General features: G+C 32.4%; 1 protein-coding gene across 1 annotated transcript in view; it reads left to right on the forward strand.

Annotated features, from left to right (window-relative positions):
* Window positions 1-4,898: 4,898 nt before the first annotated feature.
* Window positions 4,899-19,882, forward strand: part of LOC139498967 (uncharacterized) — a 28,896-nt gene continuing 13,912 nt past the window's right edge. Inside the window, exon 1 of the mRNA XM_071287559.1 lies at window positions 4,899-5,305. Within this exon, the coding sequence (XP_071143660.1) occupies window positions 5,252-5,305 (54 nt within the window). The 5' untranslated portion in view covers window positions 4,899-5,251. The remainder of the gene's footprint in view (window positions 5,306-19,882) is intronic.

Below are 19,882 nucleotides of genomic sequence, written 5' to 3' on the forward strand. Positions count from 1 at the left end.
GACAACAACCCGCCCAAATAAAAAACAACAGCAGAGGGTCACCAACAGGTCTTCAATGTAGCAAGAAATTCCCGCACCCGGAGGCGCCCCTCAGCCGGCCCCCAAACAAATATACACCAGTCCAGTGATAATGAACGCCATACTAATTTCCAAATTGTACACAACAAACTAAAATTAAAATAATACAAGACTAACAAAGGCCAGAGGCTCCTGACTTGGGACAGGCGCAAAAATGCGGCGGGGTTAAACATGTTTGTGAGATCTCAACCCTCCCCCTATACCTCTAACCAATGTAGTAAAGTAAACGCATAACAATACGCACATTAAAATTCAGTTCAAGAGAAATCCGAGTCTGATGTCAGAAGATGTAACCAAAGAAAATAAACAAAATGACAATAATACATAAATAACAACAGACTACTAGCAGTTAACTGACATGCCAGCTCCAGACTTCAACTAAACTGACTGAAAGATTATGATTTCATCATATGAACATCAGGCACAATCCTTCCCGTTAGGGGTTTAGTATCATACCATCATAACATATATGAGAAGAACATAACCCGTGTCATGCCAACAACTGTTTTTAGAATAAATGTGTTTAGTTCCGATGCAAAGACCTTATCAGTGACTCAATATTAACGCCAAAATATGCAATCTTTAATGACTTGACAACAGTATCGTAATTATATCCCTTCTTAATAAGTCTATTCAAAGGTTTTGTAAGTTTCTGAGGTGAATACTGACACCTTTGTGCTTTATAAAGAATATTACCATAAAAAATTGGATGTGAGATACCTGAACGTATTAGAAGTCTGCATGTTGACCTATATTTACGAATGATGTCTTTATACCGATGATAAAATTTAGTAAATGTTTTGACTAGTTTGTGATATCGAAAACCCTGGTGTAATAATTTTTCAGTAATACATAAATTTCTCTCGTTAAAATCTAAAACATTGTTACATACACGAGCGAATCGTACAAGTTGAGATATATAAACACCGTAAGATGGTGACAAGGGAACGTCACCATCTAAAAACGGATAATTAACGATAGGAAATGAAAAATCATCCCTTTTATCATAAATTTTAGTATTCAGCTTTCCATTAGTGATATAGATATCAAGATCGAGAAAAGGGCAGTGGTCATTGTTAGTATTAGCTTTATTTAAAGTAAGTTCAACAGGATAAATTTCATTAATATACATACTGAAGTCGTCATGTATATGAGACAAGTGGTTTGACTCAAATGAACCTTTTACTGCACGAAAATCGGAAAAGAAAAACTTATCCCTAGAGTTCAACTTGTCTCCCATATTCAGATGGTCGTAACTTTAGTTACGACCATCCGCTTACCACCAGTGAGAATGTTTAAAACCATATATACATTATTATATGTGAAAAAACGTAGTATATCTTAATGAAACAGTACTTTTAAGTATGCCAGACGCACATTATTTCTCCAAAAGATTCATCAGAGACGATCGAAGGACGAAAGTTGATAAGCAGTAAACATGGTAAATTGTTACTTCGTATATAGTTCGTATATATACACAGCTACTTTTAGTATAGGTACTATTTCTGAATATTAAAAGTAGATTTCCAGTACTTCAAATTTTTAGTACAGAAATAGTACCTATGCAAAAGTAGCTGTGTAAAGACCTACCGAATTAAACTATTTACCGGAATTGTAATAACATAAGCAACACGATGTGTGCCATACGAGGAGCAGGATCTGCTTACCTTTCAGGAGCACCTGAGACCACCCCTAGTTTTTTGGTGGGGTTCGTGTTGCTTAGTCTTTAGTTTTCTTTGTTGTGTCTTCTGTGTTATTATTTGTTTGTTTTTTCCTTTTTCTTTTTAGCCATGGCGTTGTCAGTTTATTTTCGATGTATGAGTTTGGCTCTCCCTCTGGTATCTTTCGTCCCTTTTCTATGACAAATTTAAAAAATCCTGGTGAATACTTTTTTAAAGACAGCGTAATGTTTTCAAAATATTTTAAATACAAACTTGTACTTCGATATATCAGTTTCACATGGTCAATTCGTTCCTTAATTTCGACTTGTTTGAGACCGGGGTGTACTTATAAACCATGAAGTGACATCTTAGTTTCAATTTCGTCAAGGGATCAACAGTCCAGTAGTCAGCACTGCTGTGTTGACATGAATTATTATTGAATCATATATGGTCATAACTATAAATCACTGTTTACAAGACTGCGATTTTTTTTAATCCTCAATGCTCTTCAACCTCGTACTTTTTTGGGGCCATTTTAAAATGCTTTGTATTCGAGCGTCACTGATGAACCTTTTGTTGACGAAACGTACGTCTGGCGCAAATACAAAATTTCAATCCTGGTATCTTTGATAAGTTTATTTATTACATTATAGTGAATTAAAAGAGGGGCGAAAGATACCAGAGGCACAGTCAAACTCATAAACTGACAACGTCATGGCTAAAAGATAAAAAGACAAACAAACAAAAATAGTACAGAAGACACAACATAAAAAACTAAAGACTAATCAACACGAACCCCACCAAAATCTGGGGGTGATAGAAAAGTAGAACAACATGATTACTACAGGACATATTTAGATAGTCGTATTTACACAGTTATAACTTTGTAATTTTAATTGATAATAAGGACAGTCATGAAAGTGAAAAACAATTTTAAAGGAAATATCACAAACTATGATTTCAAAAGAAATGATTAATCTAACATTTTCTAAAAGTATTTAAATTGGCCTTTTTTTGGATGGAAATTTTAAAAAATACACCAGTGTTATTGAATAAAAATGTAAAGTTGAACTATTTCATATAACGTTAGACACTATTACAATGTATGTTTATTTTGTCTTAAAGAGCACGCAAATGCTACTAAAGCTTGTCTCAGATTTAGTGAACGAAGACCAATCTTTAATATATTTGAAATCAACAAAAATAGATCCAGCCGTTATTTCTTATTAGGACATGATATCAGAAATCTGAGAGACCATTTTGGATCTGGTATTATGTGCCTATTATTATGAATAGAGCAAACAGTGCCGTTTGAAAACTGAAAGTGCTAATTCCGAAAACAAGTAAATTATATTTTTTTTCTCCAAATATGGAATTTTATTTTGTGTTTTCCTGTTTTATGTTAAGCTGTGTGTTAATTATATTACACAATGATTATAATTATAGTATATCATATGTCTGTTTGTCTCATTACATGAGATGACGCATTCAACAACAAAAAACAGTATGTTGTTCTACAAGTGAAAGATATCGTTTCGATAGGTAATTTTTTATTAAATTCCGTCGTTGATGCAATAAAAATATATCAAAACTCTGAAGATGAACTCATCTGATCCTGAGAATCAGATGTCACACTTTATTTTGCTAATAAAACATCTTGATAAGAGTAATTTTGTTACAAGAGTTCATTTTGCAACAACCTGATATGAACAGTAAAATAGTTCTTTAATTGCTAAATTTATAAATAACAACAATGTGTCCATAGTATACGGATGATCCAATTACACTTCCATTTTTTCTATGTTCATTGGACCGTGAAATTGGGGTAAAAACTCTAATTTGGCATTAAAATTATAAAGATTATATCATAGGGAACATGTGTTCTATGCTTCAAATTGATTGGACTTCAACTTCATCAACAACTACCTTGACCAAGAACTTTAGCCAAATACTTCAACCTGAAGCGGGACAGGACAAACGAACAAACAAACGGAAGGACGGACGACCGAACGAACGAACAGATGGACGGACGGACGAACTGACGAACTGACGAACTGACGCACAGACGAGAAAACATAATGCCCATAAATGGGTCATAATAGATGGGGCATAAAAAAAAACACCGGTTGAACAGGACAAGACAAATAAGCAAATCCTTTCAGATTCAAATTAAACTTCAATCAGTATTTATCTAAAAATTCTTTGCGACTTATCATCATTTACTCAAGTGTTTGACCCAAATCAAATCATGCTACCATGACGTGGTTTATGATCGGATTTTTGTTTAGTCAAAAATACAGCCTTTAACTGATTTAGCAATAGATGTTTCTGAAATTATAACAATGCATAAGAAATCAGATGTTTATAGATTAGCAATGCATATCTACTCACAAATCAAACCGTTTATTCTAAAATTCTAAAAATACGACAATTTTTATATACATTTCCTATTTACTATATGACAGGCAGAGGGTATGAGAAAGGATAAACAAGTATCAAAAAGATGGCTAGATGTTAATAGAACATGTACAGCAGAGAATACCGATATTACATAAATTAAAAGTATATACTTGAAACCTAACTTGTACTATATTAACAAGCTGAGTCCGATTTTAAACGTGCTATTTCAGAAGGTTATTCAACAGTATTAAATATTACCCTACCAAGATTTTTTTCTCATAAATGAAAATGTTTCCCTTCTGGAATATTCTAAATCTTGGAAGCTATTGATGACATATTGATGCATGAACTACACAATTTATTTATTTATTTATTTGGGAGGATTCGTGTTGCTCAAACAATGGTCTGTTGTGTATAGTTCAGTGCACTGTTGTTTTTCATTTTTAACTTTTTTTCTTTTATAAAACTGAGAATGGAAATGGGGAATGTGTCAAAGCGACAACAACTCGGTCATAGAGCAGACAACTTTTATGCATGTTCTTCATTTCCCCGTCACTTTACATTTTTGCAAGTTGATTTTAATTCATAAGCAATGTTTTATTAGGTAAATTTCATCGTTGCTCTGTGACTTTATATTCTAATGTTTCCATGAAAGGTTTTTTTGACATGAACGTTAATATTTGTGATCATAAACTATAAACGACAATAAAACCAAACCCTTCTTGGCAAAGAAAAAGGAAAATTGTTCCCACATTTTACGTTGTCATTTCATTCACAAAAACAAATCTCCATATGAATATACAGTACATTAAAACGTGTTTTGTTCTATTTATAGATCGAGTTCTAACCTACTGGGGAATCCCAAATGAAGTTTATTTAAATCGCCAACGATATATACTTTAAATCATATACAAAATAGGCTATAGTCATACGGTGAAGTGGATACTATTAACTATGTACTTTGTGATATCAAACGAGATCACTTCCTTGTTAGAGTTTTAAACAGTAAATGCGCATTTTTGTGAAAGTTATGTAGGAAGGGGATACACAAATTAACAGAGACAATACACAACTACCTTGAGGAATAAAAGTGACTTTATTAATAAGAAAATATGTTATTTTTTGTGATTTATATGGTGTTTACTGTAGTAGCAGTCAGTTCACAGGTAAGTGAAGTTTGTGTGTATATCTAAATATGTATATAATTAAATCTTCTATGTGTGATCTTAAAACTTATATTTATACACTTATCAGATTGACATTCCTAACGAGGGCAGGCATGTAAAATATGATTAAACTAATACAATACAATAAGTTCAACATGTTCAATAGAGTGTTAATTGGTGGAATTTTAAACAATTAGACAGGTTCTCAATCCGATTTTTTTTTATCGGGGACGGGTTTTTAATTTTGCGAACTCTTAATTCATTTCAAACAAAATGTCAGCCTAAGAATTTGGTCACGGTCATGTCAAATCTTCACTAAAATACACGATCAGAAGCTGTAATTGTATGTGTCTGACCTTTTCATGGACCCCTCTTAATGGAATTTGTATAAGTCAATATCTGGGATGTTTTTAAAAGACATACTATTAAGATCTTGTAATATGTCAAAATATAATAACATTCCGACTGCCAAAACCATTTGTAGTTTAATGATTACAGACATTAAACCTAATTGAATCAGAAATACATCCATCTATGTCCGTCATATCATACAATTATATTTATAAAGTAAGTTGCATGTTAATGTGTACATGAAGCTTTATAACGATCTCAGAAAATATTTGGAAAAGGTCACTATCAATGAGACATCAAGGCAAGTTGCAAAGACATAAATAATGTAAAGGATAATATGTATTCTTAAGATGGTGATGAGTAGCTGATCAACGTCCAGTGACAAATCAATATTCATATTCAGGACAATAATATGTTAATGTAACATAATTATAATCTTCCCTTGTATTAGTTTGACACGGTGAGCTGAATTGTTCATAAATAATGTAGAGGATAGTAGTTATTATTCAGTTGATGATGGGTAACTTTTTAACATTCAGCGGCAAACTGATCTTCATATTCAGGACCAAAAAAACATTTTAATGTAACATGATTATAAAACCTCAAAGAGCGACACGCTGAGTCGGATTGTTAACGTTCTAGTTCACAAGTCCGCATGGAGACATGTCACCTTACCCAGGCACGTCATTCTGGTTTCGTGCCGACCAGGCCGAGTGCTTAGCGGAGAAGCAGCGCACGCCAATTTTAAAGTCTTTGGTTTTACCAGGTCGGGATTCGACCCACAATTCCCTACATTCGATGCAAACACACTACCACGATACCAGCTATGCAGTTGCATTCTTTATCAATAGATAGGTATCTATATACAAGCTTAATCACAAATTGGTAAACAAAATTAATCACTAAAGATAAAACAAAAACTTTAAAGTGATAAACGTTACATGTATGTGTTTGCTTGCAAATTATGCAGATGAAGCAAAAACAAAAAAATGCCGAAACATGTTATTACACTGTGCACTGATGCATGACGTATGATGTAAAAGTCACAAGACGAGTTTATTAAAGTTACGATGGTATACAAATTGTATGCATTTCTTTTTAAAACTATTGTAAGCGGTTAATTAATCATTTCGAAGTGAAAGTGATATACATGTATTTAAATGTTAACAAGGAAAGTACAGTTTCATGCAAAACTAACAGACCATTGCATTTGCATATTCTTTAAATAGTAAAGATTGTCGGTTAATTGATGACTTGTTTGAAATTAGATAATACAAAACAAAATTACAACACATCTATATAAGGAACACTAAAAAAAAGTTGGAAATTTTCTTTTAAATAATAGAAAGTTGAAACTTTGTGGTTGAAAAAATAGAAAAATGTAAACTTCCTTACTCAGTATTTTAAATTAAACAGAAAGATTACGAGCCTTTGTTATAGATAGCATAAGTGTTAACAATTCATAATTAACTGATACATGTAAATCGGTTGAAGAACACGCTTCCGCTGGTACAAATGACATGTGTTGAACATTGTTAAGTGGTATTTTTCCGTTTATGAAATACATGTAGTTTGTAGATCTTGTAAAATTTGAATTGACATAGTGCATTTTTGTTTTAAACTAATGTCAGGCGCGTAGCTCCCTATACGCTAACACGCAGTTGCGTGCACATCGATTCGGCATGCAAAAAAAAAAAATGGCAAAATCAAAATTTATAGATTGAATGTTAAAGAAAACACCTATGTTGTCACTTTTTTAATTGATGAAATATCATTAAATAACGGCATTTGGTTTCAAAATAAAAGTGTTATTGGAGATTATGACAAAATCGGACAGTAAGTTGTATCTTTTACAAGATTTGAATTTGTAATACTCAGTCTAAGACATGTAGTTTTTGGAGCACATTTTACAGTGTACGGTTCATCAGTTTGGAATGAGATGAACCAATCGGCATTAGAAATATCAGAACCCTTCGATATCGTTGAAAATATGCCGAGGCGATGTGGTCGACAGACTACCAGAGCCAATCACCCTGCAAACACGCCAAAACAGTATTGGAAAGTCTCATTATTTTTTGCGTATGTTGAAAACAAATGTACGATCAACAATGAACGACGACAGTTACTAGCATTACTGCATATTCATCGGCATTTCAGTGTGAATATTGACCACTAAAGTAATAGAGAAGTTTGTTTCTGCCCAGACCCGAAGAGCAGATTTTGGACAATTTTGAGTAAATTCTGTATCACAGATGTGTTGTTTATGTATTACTCTATTCAGAAGATTTATTAATAGTTTTACATTCATAATTTTTTTATAAGTCCTATCTACATGATATAGCTCCTCTTTAACCGTTTATGACCGAAAACTGGAAAAGAAAACTGCATAAAAGGGTCCCAAAAAAATAGTTTAATAGTTGCTTGCACATTGATTCTTTCTAGCTACGCCCCTGAATGTTAACTATAATCGGAAAGTTTGGATGGGGAGAGATGGGTCTATATGTCTGTAATATTTTACTTTGTTAAATACCTTTCCATAACCTTAAAGTAAACTAATGTTAACTATTATCGAAAGGTTGGGATGGGAGGGAGTCTATTTCTCTGTAATGGTTTTTTTATAACCATGTTCCACTATTCGTAATATAACCTTAACCCCAATTACTTTTTTTTTATTAATTTTCCTATTATTCTCTATGTATTGCCCATTATTCCTTAATGTAATCTGTAAATACTCTTCCATACCCTCTTGTATTTAGTTGTATGGGCGAGGTTATGGTCTTCAGGCGCGGATCCAGAGGGGGGGTTCCGGGGGTTGGAACCCTCCCTTTTTTTTTGGCCGATCAATGCATTTGAATGGGAGCATATAGCTGGAACCCCCCCCCCCTTTTACTCTGGGTTGGGACCCCCCCCCCCCCTTTTTAAAATGGCTGGATCCGCCCCTGGTCTTAGACCAAAATAAAACTGATTTCGTGCTGCTCAGTCTTTAGTGGTCCATGTTGTGTTTTGTGTGTTGGTCTTTTTTACCCATGGTGTTGTCAGTTTTTTTTCGACTTATGCGTTTGAATGTCCCTTGGTATCTTTCGCTTCTCTTCTGTAACTATTGCACAATTGTATGTGTTCAGATATATGGTACATTGTAATACATGTATTAGTTTAAACAGATTTATGAAAAACTATGATTTGGTGTGTTAACTTTTTTATCAAAATATAATATACAAAAGAAAATATATAATATTGATATCAACGCCCTTTGTATGCTGAAATGACAACTAAGCAATAAGTTGGGTGTTTACGTAAGGGGGTCCATATATAAAGAATATACTGCTTTATTATTCGAATAAATCTTCCAACAAGGGTTCTACAGTGATCCCAAGTTCCAAACATTCCATTTGATACCACAACTTACCAAATATACCCGCTATTGACAAAGATGCAGCTATTTGTTTAAAATATGTATAACTTTCTTGTATGTTCTTTCCGACCGGGCCTGAATTAGTGGTTCTATACCTAAATCAATTAACTTAAAGGATCAGTTTTCACCCGAGGTAGTTTTTTTGCCTTAGTTTATTAAGAATTTCTAAATTTATCAAAAACGGTACCTTTAAGATATTTACTGTTTTATGGCCTACTAAGTTATCTTCAAGTTCACGTCATACATTTTTCAAATTGTTTACTTTGCATCGGATAACTTTTTAAACTTTTCATGTGTATAGCCCAAATCTCAAATTATGACTATTTTGTATCTATCAATGTAAATATAGATAATGAGAAATTTATCAGTGTCCATTGTTTTATATCTTGTGCCCGTTTTATTTTAGGAGTACAATGATCTATTTATGGCATGATATTCTTTATTACCCATTCGTATATATTATTGTATCCCAAAAACTATTTTCGTATCAAAGGTATTTTGAATTGTTGTGACGCAACACCAATAGATATATTTTTTTAACTTTTACTTGACATGCATTATTCACCAAATTCATTGGTAATATAAAATGATATGGATGTGCATTTATACTTTGACACACAATAATTCCTTGGTTTGTAAATAAATACAGTCAAGCAATATAGTGGAGTGACCAAGCCAACAATTTTTCAACTTTAATGCACGCTAAATTGTGACTTTTTTTGGAAACAGAAATGTTTATTCTTTAATTACGACCGGGGAAAAAGTTAGCTCAAGGTATTGACTTTGCAAACAAATCGTTTTTAGCCTGCCGTTCCATTAAAGTCGTAAAATAAGCACCATTTTCTTGATCTGTCACTCTGCTAATATAGGTGTATGGTAATGATCAGCTTTGAAATTCTTACATAATGCCTTGTCTATTTGTTTCATTCTTTTCTATCTGATTATTCAATGGCATTAAACGTATTAATTATTTGAAATAAAAGGTTTGCAATTTGAATTTTTGAAGGGTAAGCTAGCACAGTGAAGAGCCGTAATTCATTTCTATAGATATCATAATTTCATGTAATCTCTGCGGCGAATCCTTTTTGACTTATGCTTTAAAACTCTTTTCTAAAAAGAATGTTTGAGGCTGGTTGACTTATTGATGTATGTATGCTTTACATCAGAGCAAAGGGACTTCAACGCGGCGAGAGCTATTTCAAATATGTTTTAAGGCAAAAGGTAGTTTTACAAATTGGACACAAGGTCGTTCAATATACTTTAACTTCAGTCCATAGCAAACTTGATTATTTGAAAATAAAAGATAATTTGACAAAATTGAAATCATTATAAATTTTCACACCAAGTAGTCGTTAACTGAAATTAGAAACCGTGATTTATCATGCTTTTCAATAACATGGTCAAATCGCTGAAAGACCCCCTCCTAGATTATTATTACAATGTACTAACATTCAGCATCAACAATGATATATTGGTGTTAAATAAATACATCCATTCGGGCTTACGACCTCAGGGTGTATCTAATACGTATAGGGTAGAGGGAAGACTCCTTACTGCCAATCACGTTATTTTATATGCACAGTAAGCGGGTGCGTAATTTGAAAATACCATAAAGCTGAGCGATAAATTCTTATACGTTTGCAAATGAATATATGCACTGTTTAAACTTTAGGTACAATGTGCAAGTACATGTATGTAGGAAGTCATCTAAAATGTTGAGTCTGTCTTGCTATTGTATACTTAGGCCAAGGATATGTTTTTTTTTAAGTTTTTTGTTCTTTCTTGTAGGCTTTGATGGTCTGAAACCACCAAAAAAACAACACTAAAGATGTTTTGGAAAATATACTGAGACTAAAATCTATATTTTTAAGGGGGCCTATGAATTTTCTCTTAATAAACTCATAAAAGGGCGAGTTCAAAGGTTAAAATTAAAACCACTGCATAGGACAAATATGTAGTTTGATAATTAAAAAAATAAGAAAAATGTAATTCTAATATTTAGAATATGGTTTAATCTGTGTGTGTTAGTGTCTGGCTATTGCTTATTTTATACGTAGATACAAATATGTGCGCTTTTATATTTTGGTTTAAATATTTAAATCAATACAACACACAAAAAACTGACACGGCCTTGTCAAACAAAATGTAATTACTGCAAGGGTGTATCCCATTTTAACTTCAACAACAAAAGAATTAAAACTATTATCAAAGTTTTTGGTCACTGACTACTTTGATATAAATAATTCTTTACTGGACATACATTTAAATGGGATAAGCGTGAACTGAATCCGGATCTAATCTTTTCTTTACTATACATATATAGATATAGGAAGATGTGGTATGAGTGCATTTTATATTGTATTGTGACCAAGGTAAAAGTGTTTGTTTAGGGTTTTTCCATGTATTTAATTTCATCAAATCCGAAAAGTGATATAAAAAATGCAGAACTCCTAGGTTAATTCTGGAAAGGGAAGTCCATAAACTGATAAACTCACACGGTCGACTAGAACCTCCATCGAAACAACTGAAAATGGACTTTGAACTTTTCTGTTTAAAACACTCCTCACAAATACCAGGTTTTAATTTGGTACGATTGATGTGTTAAGTGTACATAACAGATCCTGCACCACATGTGGCACCCGTCGTGTTGCCGTTATGTTATTACAAATCCGGTAAATAGTCTAATTTGGTAGGTCAAATTCGTGAAAAGGGAAAGGGGTTGTAGTAACGACATAAGGAACATATCCGATATCATCTGTGAATGTGAAACAACGGTCAACCAACTCATGATGGCGTCCGTAAAATTTACGAATGGATGATTTCAACTGGACCATTTGGAACTCTTGGTTTAATAGATTCCCAGTGTATAACCCTTTTTCGTTTATCAGTTATTGTATTAAACGGAATACGACTATGATTTTTCTTTATTAAACAAGAGATACAATTTATGTTTTTATTTATGACATTTCGTTTGTATTTCCAAGAAATTCTTTTGCTTAAAAAACATTTATTCACATTTAACATGTATGTATAATGGCTAAACCTATGAGTTTACAAGTATAATGTTGTAGTAGTCCTTTACATTTGTAAACAATGACAGCTAATTACATCTGCGTTCTTGGGTTTTTTTTTTTTATTTGTAAAGGATTTATAGTGCGGTTTTACGCAAATTAAGTCTGAATTACAATATACATATCTCAACGAACAACATTGGTTTTTATTACATAATAAGTCACAAATAGGAAAGCACAAATCATCAAATTTATTCGACATTTTAACAGATCACATGTTAAATGGGGGATTCAGAGGAAGTCATAGGACTCAGTGGCTGGTTCAAAAAAAAGTCCCACTATTTAGGTCAGGTTGATTGAGTGATTAATTATTGTTCGCTTAATGCCCAGTTGCAAATATTTCATGCATGTTTTGAACGGCAGGTCATATTAATATATTTCCTCAACTTTAGCACTCAAAACATTATTTACTTTCTGTAATCTGTGGAAATTGTTGATTAGAATAAGGGTTTATATGATTAAAAAATAAAGCACTGCTCAAATCTTCTTATCTTCTCTTTTTCTGGTAAAATTTTTCATTTAACACTACATTATTTTAAGTGGAGGGATCTGCTACAACTTAAAATATGCACGCAACATACACTAGATTCAGCTGCATGTGAGATAGGGATTAAGAGATTTATAAAAAAAAAAAAAAAAAAAACCTTGTATGGTTCGTTGTGATGTCATACTGTTACACCACTATCCCAGGTTAGGAGGAGGGTTGGAATCCCGCTGTCATGTCCAATCCCGCTACATTCTGTATATATGTGCCTGTCCTAAAGAGGAGCCTGTAATTCAGGTGATGTCGTTTAATTGTTGATGTGTTACACAATCGTTGTTCGTTCATTTTTTTGTGCATAACTTAGTCCGTTAGTTTTCTCGTTAGAATTGTTTAACATTTGTCATTTCGGGGCCTTTCATAGCTGATTATGCGGTATGACCTTTGCTCATTGTTGAAAGCCGTATGGTGGCCTATATTTGTTAATTTCTGTGTCATTTGGTTTCTTTTGGAAAGTTGTCTCATTGGCAATCATACCACATCTTATTTTGTTTATATATTTATGTTTTTGTATTAAATACAATCAAATGGATGCATAAATTCAGTGATAAGCAATGAATAATGTAGATTTTGATTGCGTACATTTGAAGTAATTGTCAAGACGTTAAAAAACAAAAATAAATCAATTTAATGTCCTGCGGATTTATGTAGTACAAAGTTAAAAAAAAAGTTGTTATTCGCGACTTATTAACATGTTGCACGTGAGTGTTACTTTTGATGTTTGGTCATGCGGTTGTTTTGAAAAGTGTTTTCATTCTAATGATGTATTATGTGGTTTTCTTGACTGACTAATAAATTTGTTATACACACAACATGTGACTGTAACAGTTTACTTTTCTTGTAATTACATCACTGAATGCACATGTACTAAGTAATTTTAATTTGTTGTCTGTCAGCGATGGAATAAATTCATCTTCCAGGACAACTAAGTTCAAACCTTTTTCGTAATTGGTTACGACTGTTTATAGCCTGTTTTTTTACCTTTTGGCTGTTTTAGTCTTGTTTGGTTCTTTGACATACTAGTAGTTTTGTTATCTCTACCTTAGTACATGTATCTATGCCATGAATTGTTTTACATTGTCATATCGGGGCCTTTTATGGCTCACTATGCGGTATGGGCTTTGGTCATTGTTGAAGGCCGTACGGTGACCTATAGAACTTTGTTAATGTCTGTGTCATTTTGGTTTTTTTTTGGATAGTTGTCTCATTGGCATTTATTATATTTTCATAGCATAATGTTATAAGTTTTAGAGAGGAAGTATGCTACTTTTCAATCACGTGCATACCATCGAAAAAAAAATCAGTAAAACGTCACTATTTTACCTTTAACATTTAAACATTATTGCTTCGACCAATTTATCAATATCGACCCCCGAAAACAAATGCCTTGATTTGTGTTTTTGATATAAAATGAGGGAATATGGTATGATTGCCAATGAGACAACTATCCACCAAATATCCAATGGAGTGGATGTAAACAATCATAGGCAATATATAATAGATTTGTTTCAGTTTTTTTAGTACTTAAATGTGTGTTATTTCTTTGATCATTTGTTGAACTAGTGATCTTAAGTTTCTTTTTAAATCAGTATTCTTAGAACCAAGGATGAATTAAACTTTGAGTTGAAAATGCTTAACAAATCATAATTAATTATATATCCTGTCATTGATTTAAATATAAAAAAGAAGATGTGGTATGATTGCAATTGATACAACTGTTCACAAGAGACCAAAATGACACACAAAAAAACAATTATAGGTCACCGTACGGCCTTCAATAATGAGCAAGCCCCATACCACATAGTCAGCTATAAAAGGCCCCGAAATGACAATGTAAAACCATTCAAACAAGAAAACTAAAGGCCTTATTTGTGTATAAAAAAAGAAGAGAATTGACCCGCTGACTACAATGACACAACAGTCACGTTGAAGTGACAACAGTCATATCAGATTAATCATGCAAAAAAAAATAACTTTGTGAATAAAATGGACACTATTTTCAGGGTGATTTCTCAGTCAGGAAATGTGTCATGATAGAAAGTCGCAAACGATTCCAATTTTTTGGAATTGCTTGAAAAACAATGAAATGAAAGATGATTAATTTTGATCATGATAATGAAATTTATTGTAATTTAGCACGTGTCCATAAATGGACCGACATTAGTAATTGACATTTTGTTTCCTGGATATTATGTTATTATACAATAACAAAAATAGTACTCCATGCAACTATTTGATAGCCATTCCTTCCTGATACTTTCGAAAACATTCGGCAATCCTCGTTAGAATCCGCTACTCTCCATGAGGGTACGGAATCGGCCGATTTGAGACGAATGTACTGAAAGGTGAACAGAGCACTTAAGGGAATTAACTCTTTAAAAATTAGCTGGACGTTTTAATCACAAACGGGCAGATTTTTAAATATTGATAGATCTGAAAGACATTGTAATCTTTGTAATGCTAATGAACTTGGTGATGAGTTTCATTACTTATTCAAATGTACCTATTTCAACAATGTAAGAGCTAAATTTTTACCTTTAAATATATTTAAAAACCCAAATGTTTTAAAATTTAAAGAATTGATGAATACATCAGATTTATTTACACTTACTGGAATAGCAAAATTTTGCAAAAGTGTTATTAAAACCTTTTAATATATGTGCTTAATCATGTTACTATAATGTGTACTTCCTGTCAAATATTTGTATTAATTATATATATACTATTATTGCACCTTTGTTAACCATGTTGTTCTAATGTAAATATGTTTACACTTTTATTGTTTGTTAAAAAATGTTGTACTAATATACCCCATGTGGGGGCTTTAGTGAAATAAAATGTCTTATGTCTTATGTCTTACAAACTATCTGTAAAGTGAAATCAGGGTTCTCAATGACCAAATAGGATGTTTATAGAAATTAAACGAGCCAAACCGGTTTTAGTCAAATTGCTGGGTACCCCCTTAAATATCATGATGTGTGTCATTAGTAGTGAGGCTAAATTAAACTGCATTTACTTCTACCCACTATTATATATATAAAGTCATGACTTTAAACCGAACTTCTCCTTAAATAATTCTTCCACTGTAACTGTATACCCTTATATACTACTTGCTTCGACTAAACCAATGTCCATATTTGGACAAACAGTCTAGATGCGTACATTTGTTCAGATTAACACAATATATCACGAAGCAATAAAGGTGCTAGAAATTGTGTGAAACGAAAGATGTGGTGAAACTCATTTTGTTAAATGCAAACCATGCAAAAATTAAACCTAAATAGGCAAAAAATATACAGCTTTAACAATTAATATTTAAACAATGGAAGAACTGATTCTTTTACCAAAATAAAGAGATTTCAGTAACTGCATGGCGATCCTGCAAGTACCTCTGTGCTACACGTGACTTAGTTTGAAAATATTGTTAGATGTTATAAAATTATATATATAACCCTACTGAAAGATAAAAGGAGGTTGTGATAAATATTAGCAGTAGTAATACATACATTTTTTGTACTTGAAAGCATTGTACAAGTCTATAAAATTTCTTGCCAAAAATTAAACTAAGGAAGAAAAATGTGTTTTTCAGTCCTATACCTCAGGGTACATGTATGTTCATGAATATTCGAACACAGATTCTAGCTCATAACAAGTTAGTCTGTACGTTCGTTTGTTCGATAGCTGATTTCGATTCGTTTGATGAGTTAGAGCTTTTATTTTTTCCATATGGTAAAGGACTTTTTGCATTGAATTTGAGTTGGATATTTTTGTTATTCTACTTTTTAAATCGTGTGTAATTGAAGTTTTGAGGGAGAGTGTTAAGATAAAAAAAAAACATGGAATATTGTGAACTCACGTGCATGCATGTGATAAATAAAATTTTGTCATTGAAAAGTAAAAAAATGATAAATTGCAGACGATTTGGAGCTTGGCATGCATTTTTTTTTGTTTGTATTTCATAGGCATTTGTTGAACACTGAATGTTGCCATTAAAATATTGTTTGGTTATTTGTGTTGTTTGATGACTGTCTCATCGACGTATATCTCACATTTCCTTTTAAACTTATCATAAATAAAGATTTTAATAAAAAGATCCATTTAGATTTCATTCAATAAAATGAAGTACTGCCATTAAAAATGACAAGACAAGTACTTATTGAACGATTGAACCGTTTATATACTATAACTTCTTGTGTGTATTAGGACTATGTCATTATTTCGGATCTACGTATCCGGGATCGTAATCCATGTTGCCCGTTAATATAGGGAACTAGCTATTGTAAAGTTTCTCCGTAAGCTCACTTAGCACTGTCTATATAACGAAGTCCATTTAATGTTCACATGTTTAATCATATAAAAATACATGTATATTTATAATATATTTGAAGGTACACAATTATAACTTCCAATACAAAACGTTATTAAATTCCAGCTCTATAAAACAACATGTTACTTCAAGCTACTACTCCAATATCTGACCAATACATAAAGTTTCTCAAAAGATCCAGCTATAAACATGTTCTTAATTTATGTAAGGCATTGATTAATGGTCTTAGATTATTTGGATAAACTATTGCAGTTCAACTGTGCAACTAATGTATCGTATAAAGTGTCACATTAAACAAGATGAAAGATCATTAAACTGATTAAGAACTGACCATCAAATCTTAGATGTAAATGACCACGCCACAATACACCTTTTATCTAGATTATTTTCCCGGAAGATTGTTCTCATCTTACGAAACATCTAAGTTGACATTTAAGTTCCTGGAAAAGACATGACATCTTGTATAAATTAAAGGCTGGCTTATTAATGAGAAAAAAATACTATTTTGGTAGAAATCATTTTACTTATGGGTTAGGGTTATTGTTGTATTGCCATATTCGTACTATGTCAAAAAAACATGTTTAACCTAGCCGCATGTTTGCGCCTGTCCCAAGTCAGGAGACTCTAGCCTTTATTAGTCTTGTATCGTCTTTAATTTTAGTTTCTTGTGTATAATTCGGAGTTTAGTATGACGTCCTTTTTTACTGAACTAGTATACATGTATATGTGTTTAGGGGCCAACATAAGGACGCCTCCAGGTGCGAGAGTTTTTCGCTGCATCGAAGGTCCATTTGTGGCCTTCGGCTGTTGTATGCTCTATGGTCGGGTTGTTGTCCCTTTAACACATTCCCTATTTCCATTCTCAATTTTATTTGTGAGTATGTCATGTGACCTGGTGTAAAATGAACATCAGTGGTAATCCGGTACTTTTGGCTTGGTCAATTTAAATACTTTAAAATCTTGTTCTTGCATGTACTTCTCAGCGAACCACGCGGCATGTAATAGTATAAGAACAAAAACTGGTTAGTTCTAATTCCGAGAGTTATATGTTCGCCTGGGCTAACACGTTTCCTTTTTGGCTGCTGTCCTGTTAGTTTCGTTTACAGCATGTCGTTAATTTATTGAACAGGAACTATCAAACCAAACATAGAATGAAACAAAAACAAACAGAAAGAGAAAACACTTTAATCTTAAACAGGAGATCACACACAAGGCTCTTGATTGGGGGTCTCATTTGGGGGTTCTGATCCCGGATCCCGCTTACTGTTTTGTTAGATTCCCGTATCCCGCTTACACTATGTACCTAGGCAGTTATCATTTTTTTTTTTTGTATTTTCCCGTGTCCCGCTAGACTTCATTTCCCGTTTTCACGGCACAATAATTTGACGTTCACGTGTCACGCTTATAAAAAATAGGCAATCCCGCGTCACGCTTAGACCCCAATGAGACCCACTTGATTTGTGATGGACACTTAAAGATTTGGTTTTGTTCATTTAAGTTGTTTTAATCTCTAAATGGCAGGCTCTTTACATGCGATAGATTGAAAGTTTCGAGTATAAAAGATAATATTGAAAATGTCCCACTTAACCAACATATTAGTATTCAATATAGCAAATTTTAACATTTGAACCGATGAGCAAGAAGCGTGTTACAATTAGTTTTTATTTTAGTTCCATTTCATTCAATTTACTGAGAATACCTCTTTTCACAACTTCATGATGGCAGTAATTATTCTTTAATATTATTTCACGAAGTTATTTAATTTGTCCTTGATAAAGAAAAGTACATTTCTAAAAATTTCTTAAGAGTGATGAGGAAATTGAAACGGGAAATTTACAAGAATGTCGCTTTTCTTTCAGAAAACTTAAAAATAATTCATTTTTGTCTGTTGTATAATTTACGTAAAATTCATATCATAGAAGTCTTATTTCTGTAAAAAATATTTTCAAGTTACGAAATAAGGTTAAAGTCATATTTTATAAGTCTTTCGTAAAAACTATGCCATGCGAAAGTAGTTTTGTTTTGAAATTCTTATTTTGAAATATGTATTTATCTTAGCTTTGTGTCAAACTTTTCTGCTTATCTAGGTTTTTAAGACTTAAGCATACATTATTCTGACATCAATATTATATATTAAAGTAGTATAAAGTATTTGTCTTAGTAATAACCTTAAACAAACATACTTTTCACTTATATAAAGTGATAAACCAAGATGCTTCAGTTGTCAGTGGTAGTAATACATGTACATATATCGGGGGTTGTGAATGGGGTTTACAGATGATAAAGAATGCTTGACAAAATGTGAAGAATAAAAGGCTATCAGATATTAGGCTAATTTTTGGTATGTGAGTTACTCATGATGAGTTACAGTTCAAGTTTAAGTTTCGTTCAGTTCAGCTAATTTTTGCTGTAATTTAGGGCTTAGGATTTTGATAATTTTTGAAAATCACAGTTATACGGAGCTTTTTTTCTAAATGCTTTCAGATATTGGGCTGATTTTTGGTATGTGAGCTTACCATGATGAGTTACAGATCAAGTTTAAGTTTCGTTTCGCTCCGCTAATTTTTGCCAAAATTAATGGTTTATAACTTTGAAAATTGTTGAAAATCACTTTTTTTTATTTTTTATATGTGAGACTACCATCATGTGTGTGTCCACATGTGTTATTGAAATTGCAGATTTTTCAATTTTTTGAAACGGGACCATTCGTGTCGCTTTGTCACATCTAGTTTTTCTTTATTTCACTTCAGACTTAGCTTAAGCTTAGGTTTATAGAAAACTCATGTCAATTCATCAATCTATGATGTAAGTCATATTTGGGAATGTGTTGATGTATATAGAAAATCACTGTTTAGTATCTTTAAATATCAGCTGT

This window comes from Mytilus edulis, chromosome 12 (genome assembly GCF_963676685.1).
Source record: "Mytilus edulis chromosome 12, xbMytEdul2.2, whole genome shotgun sequence".
Taxonomy (NCBI): Eukaryota; Metazoa; Mollusca; class Bivalvia; order Mytilida; family Mytilidae; genus Mytilus; species Mytilus edulis.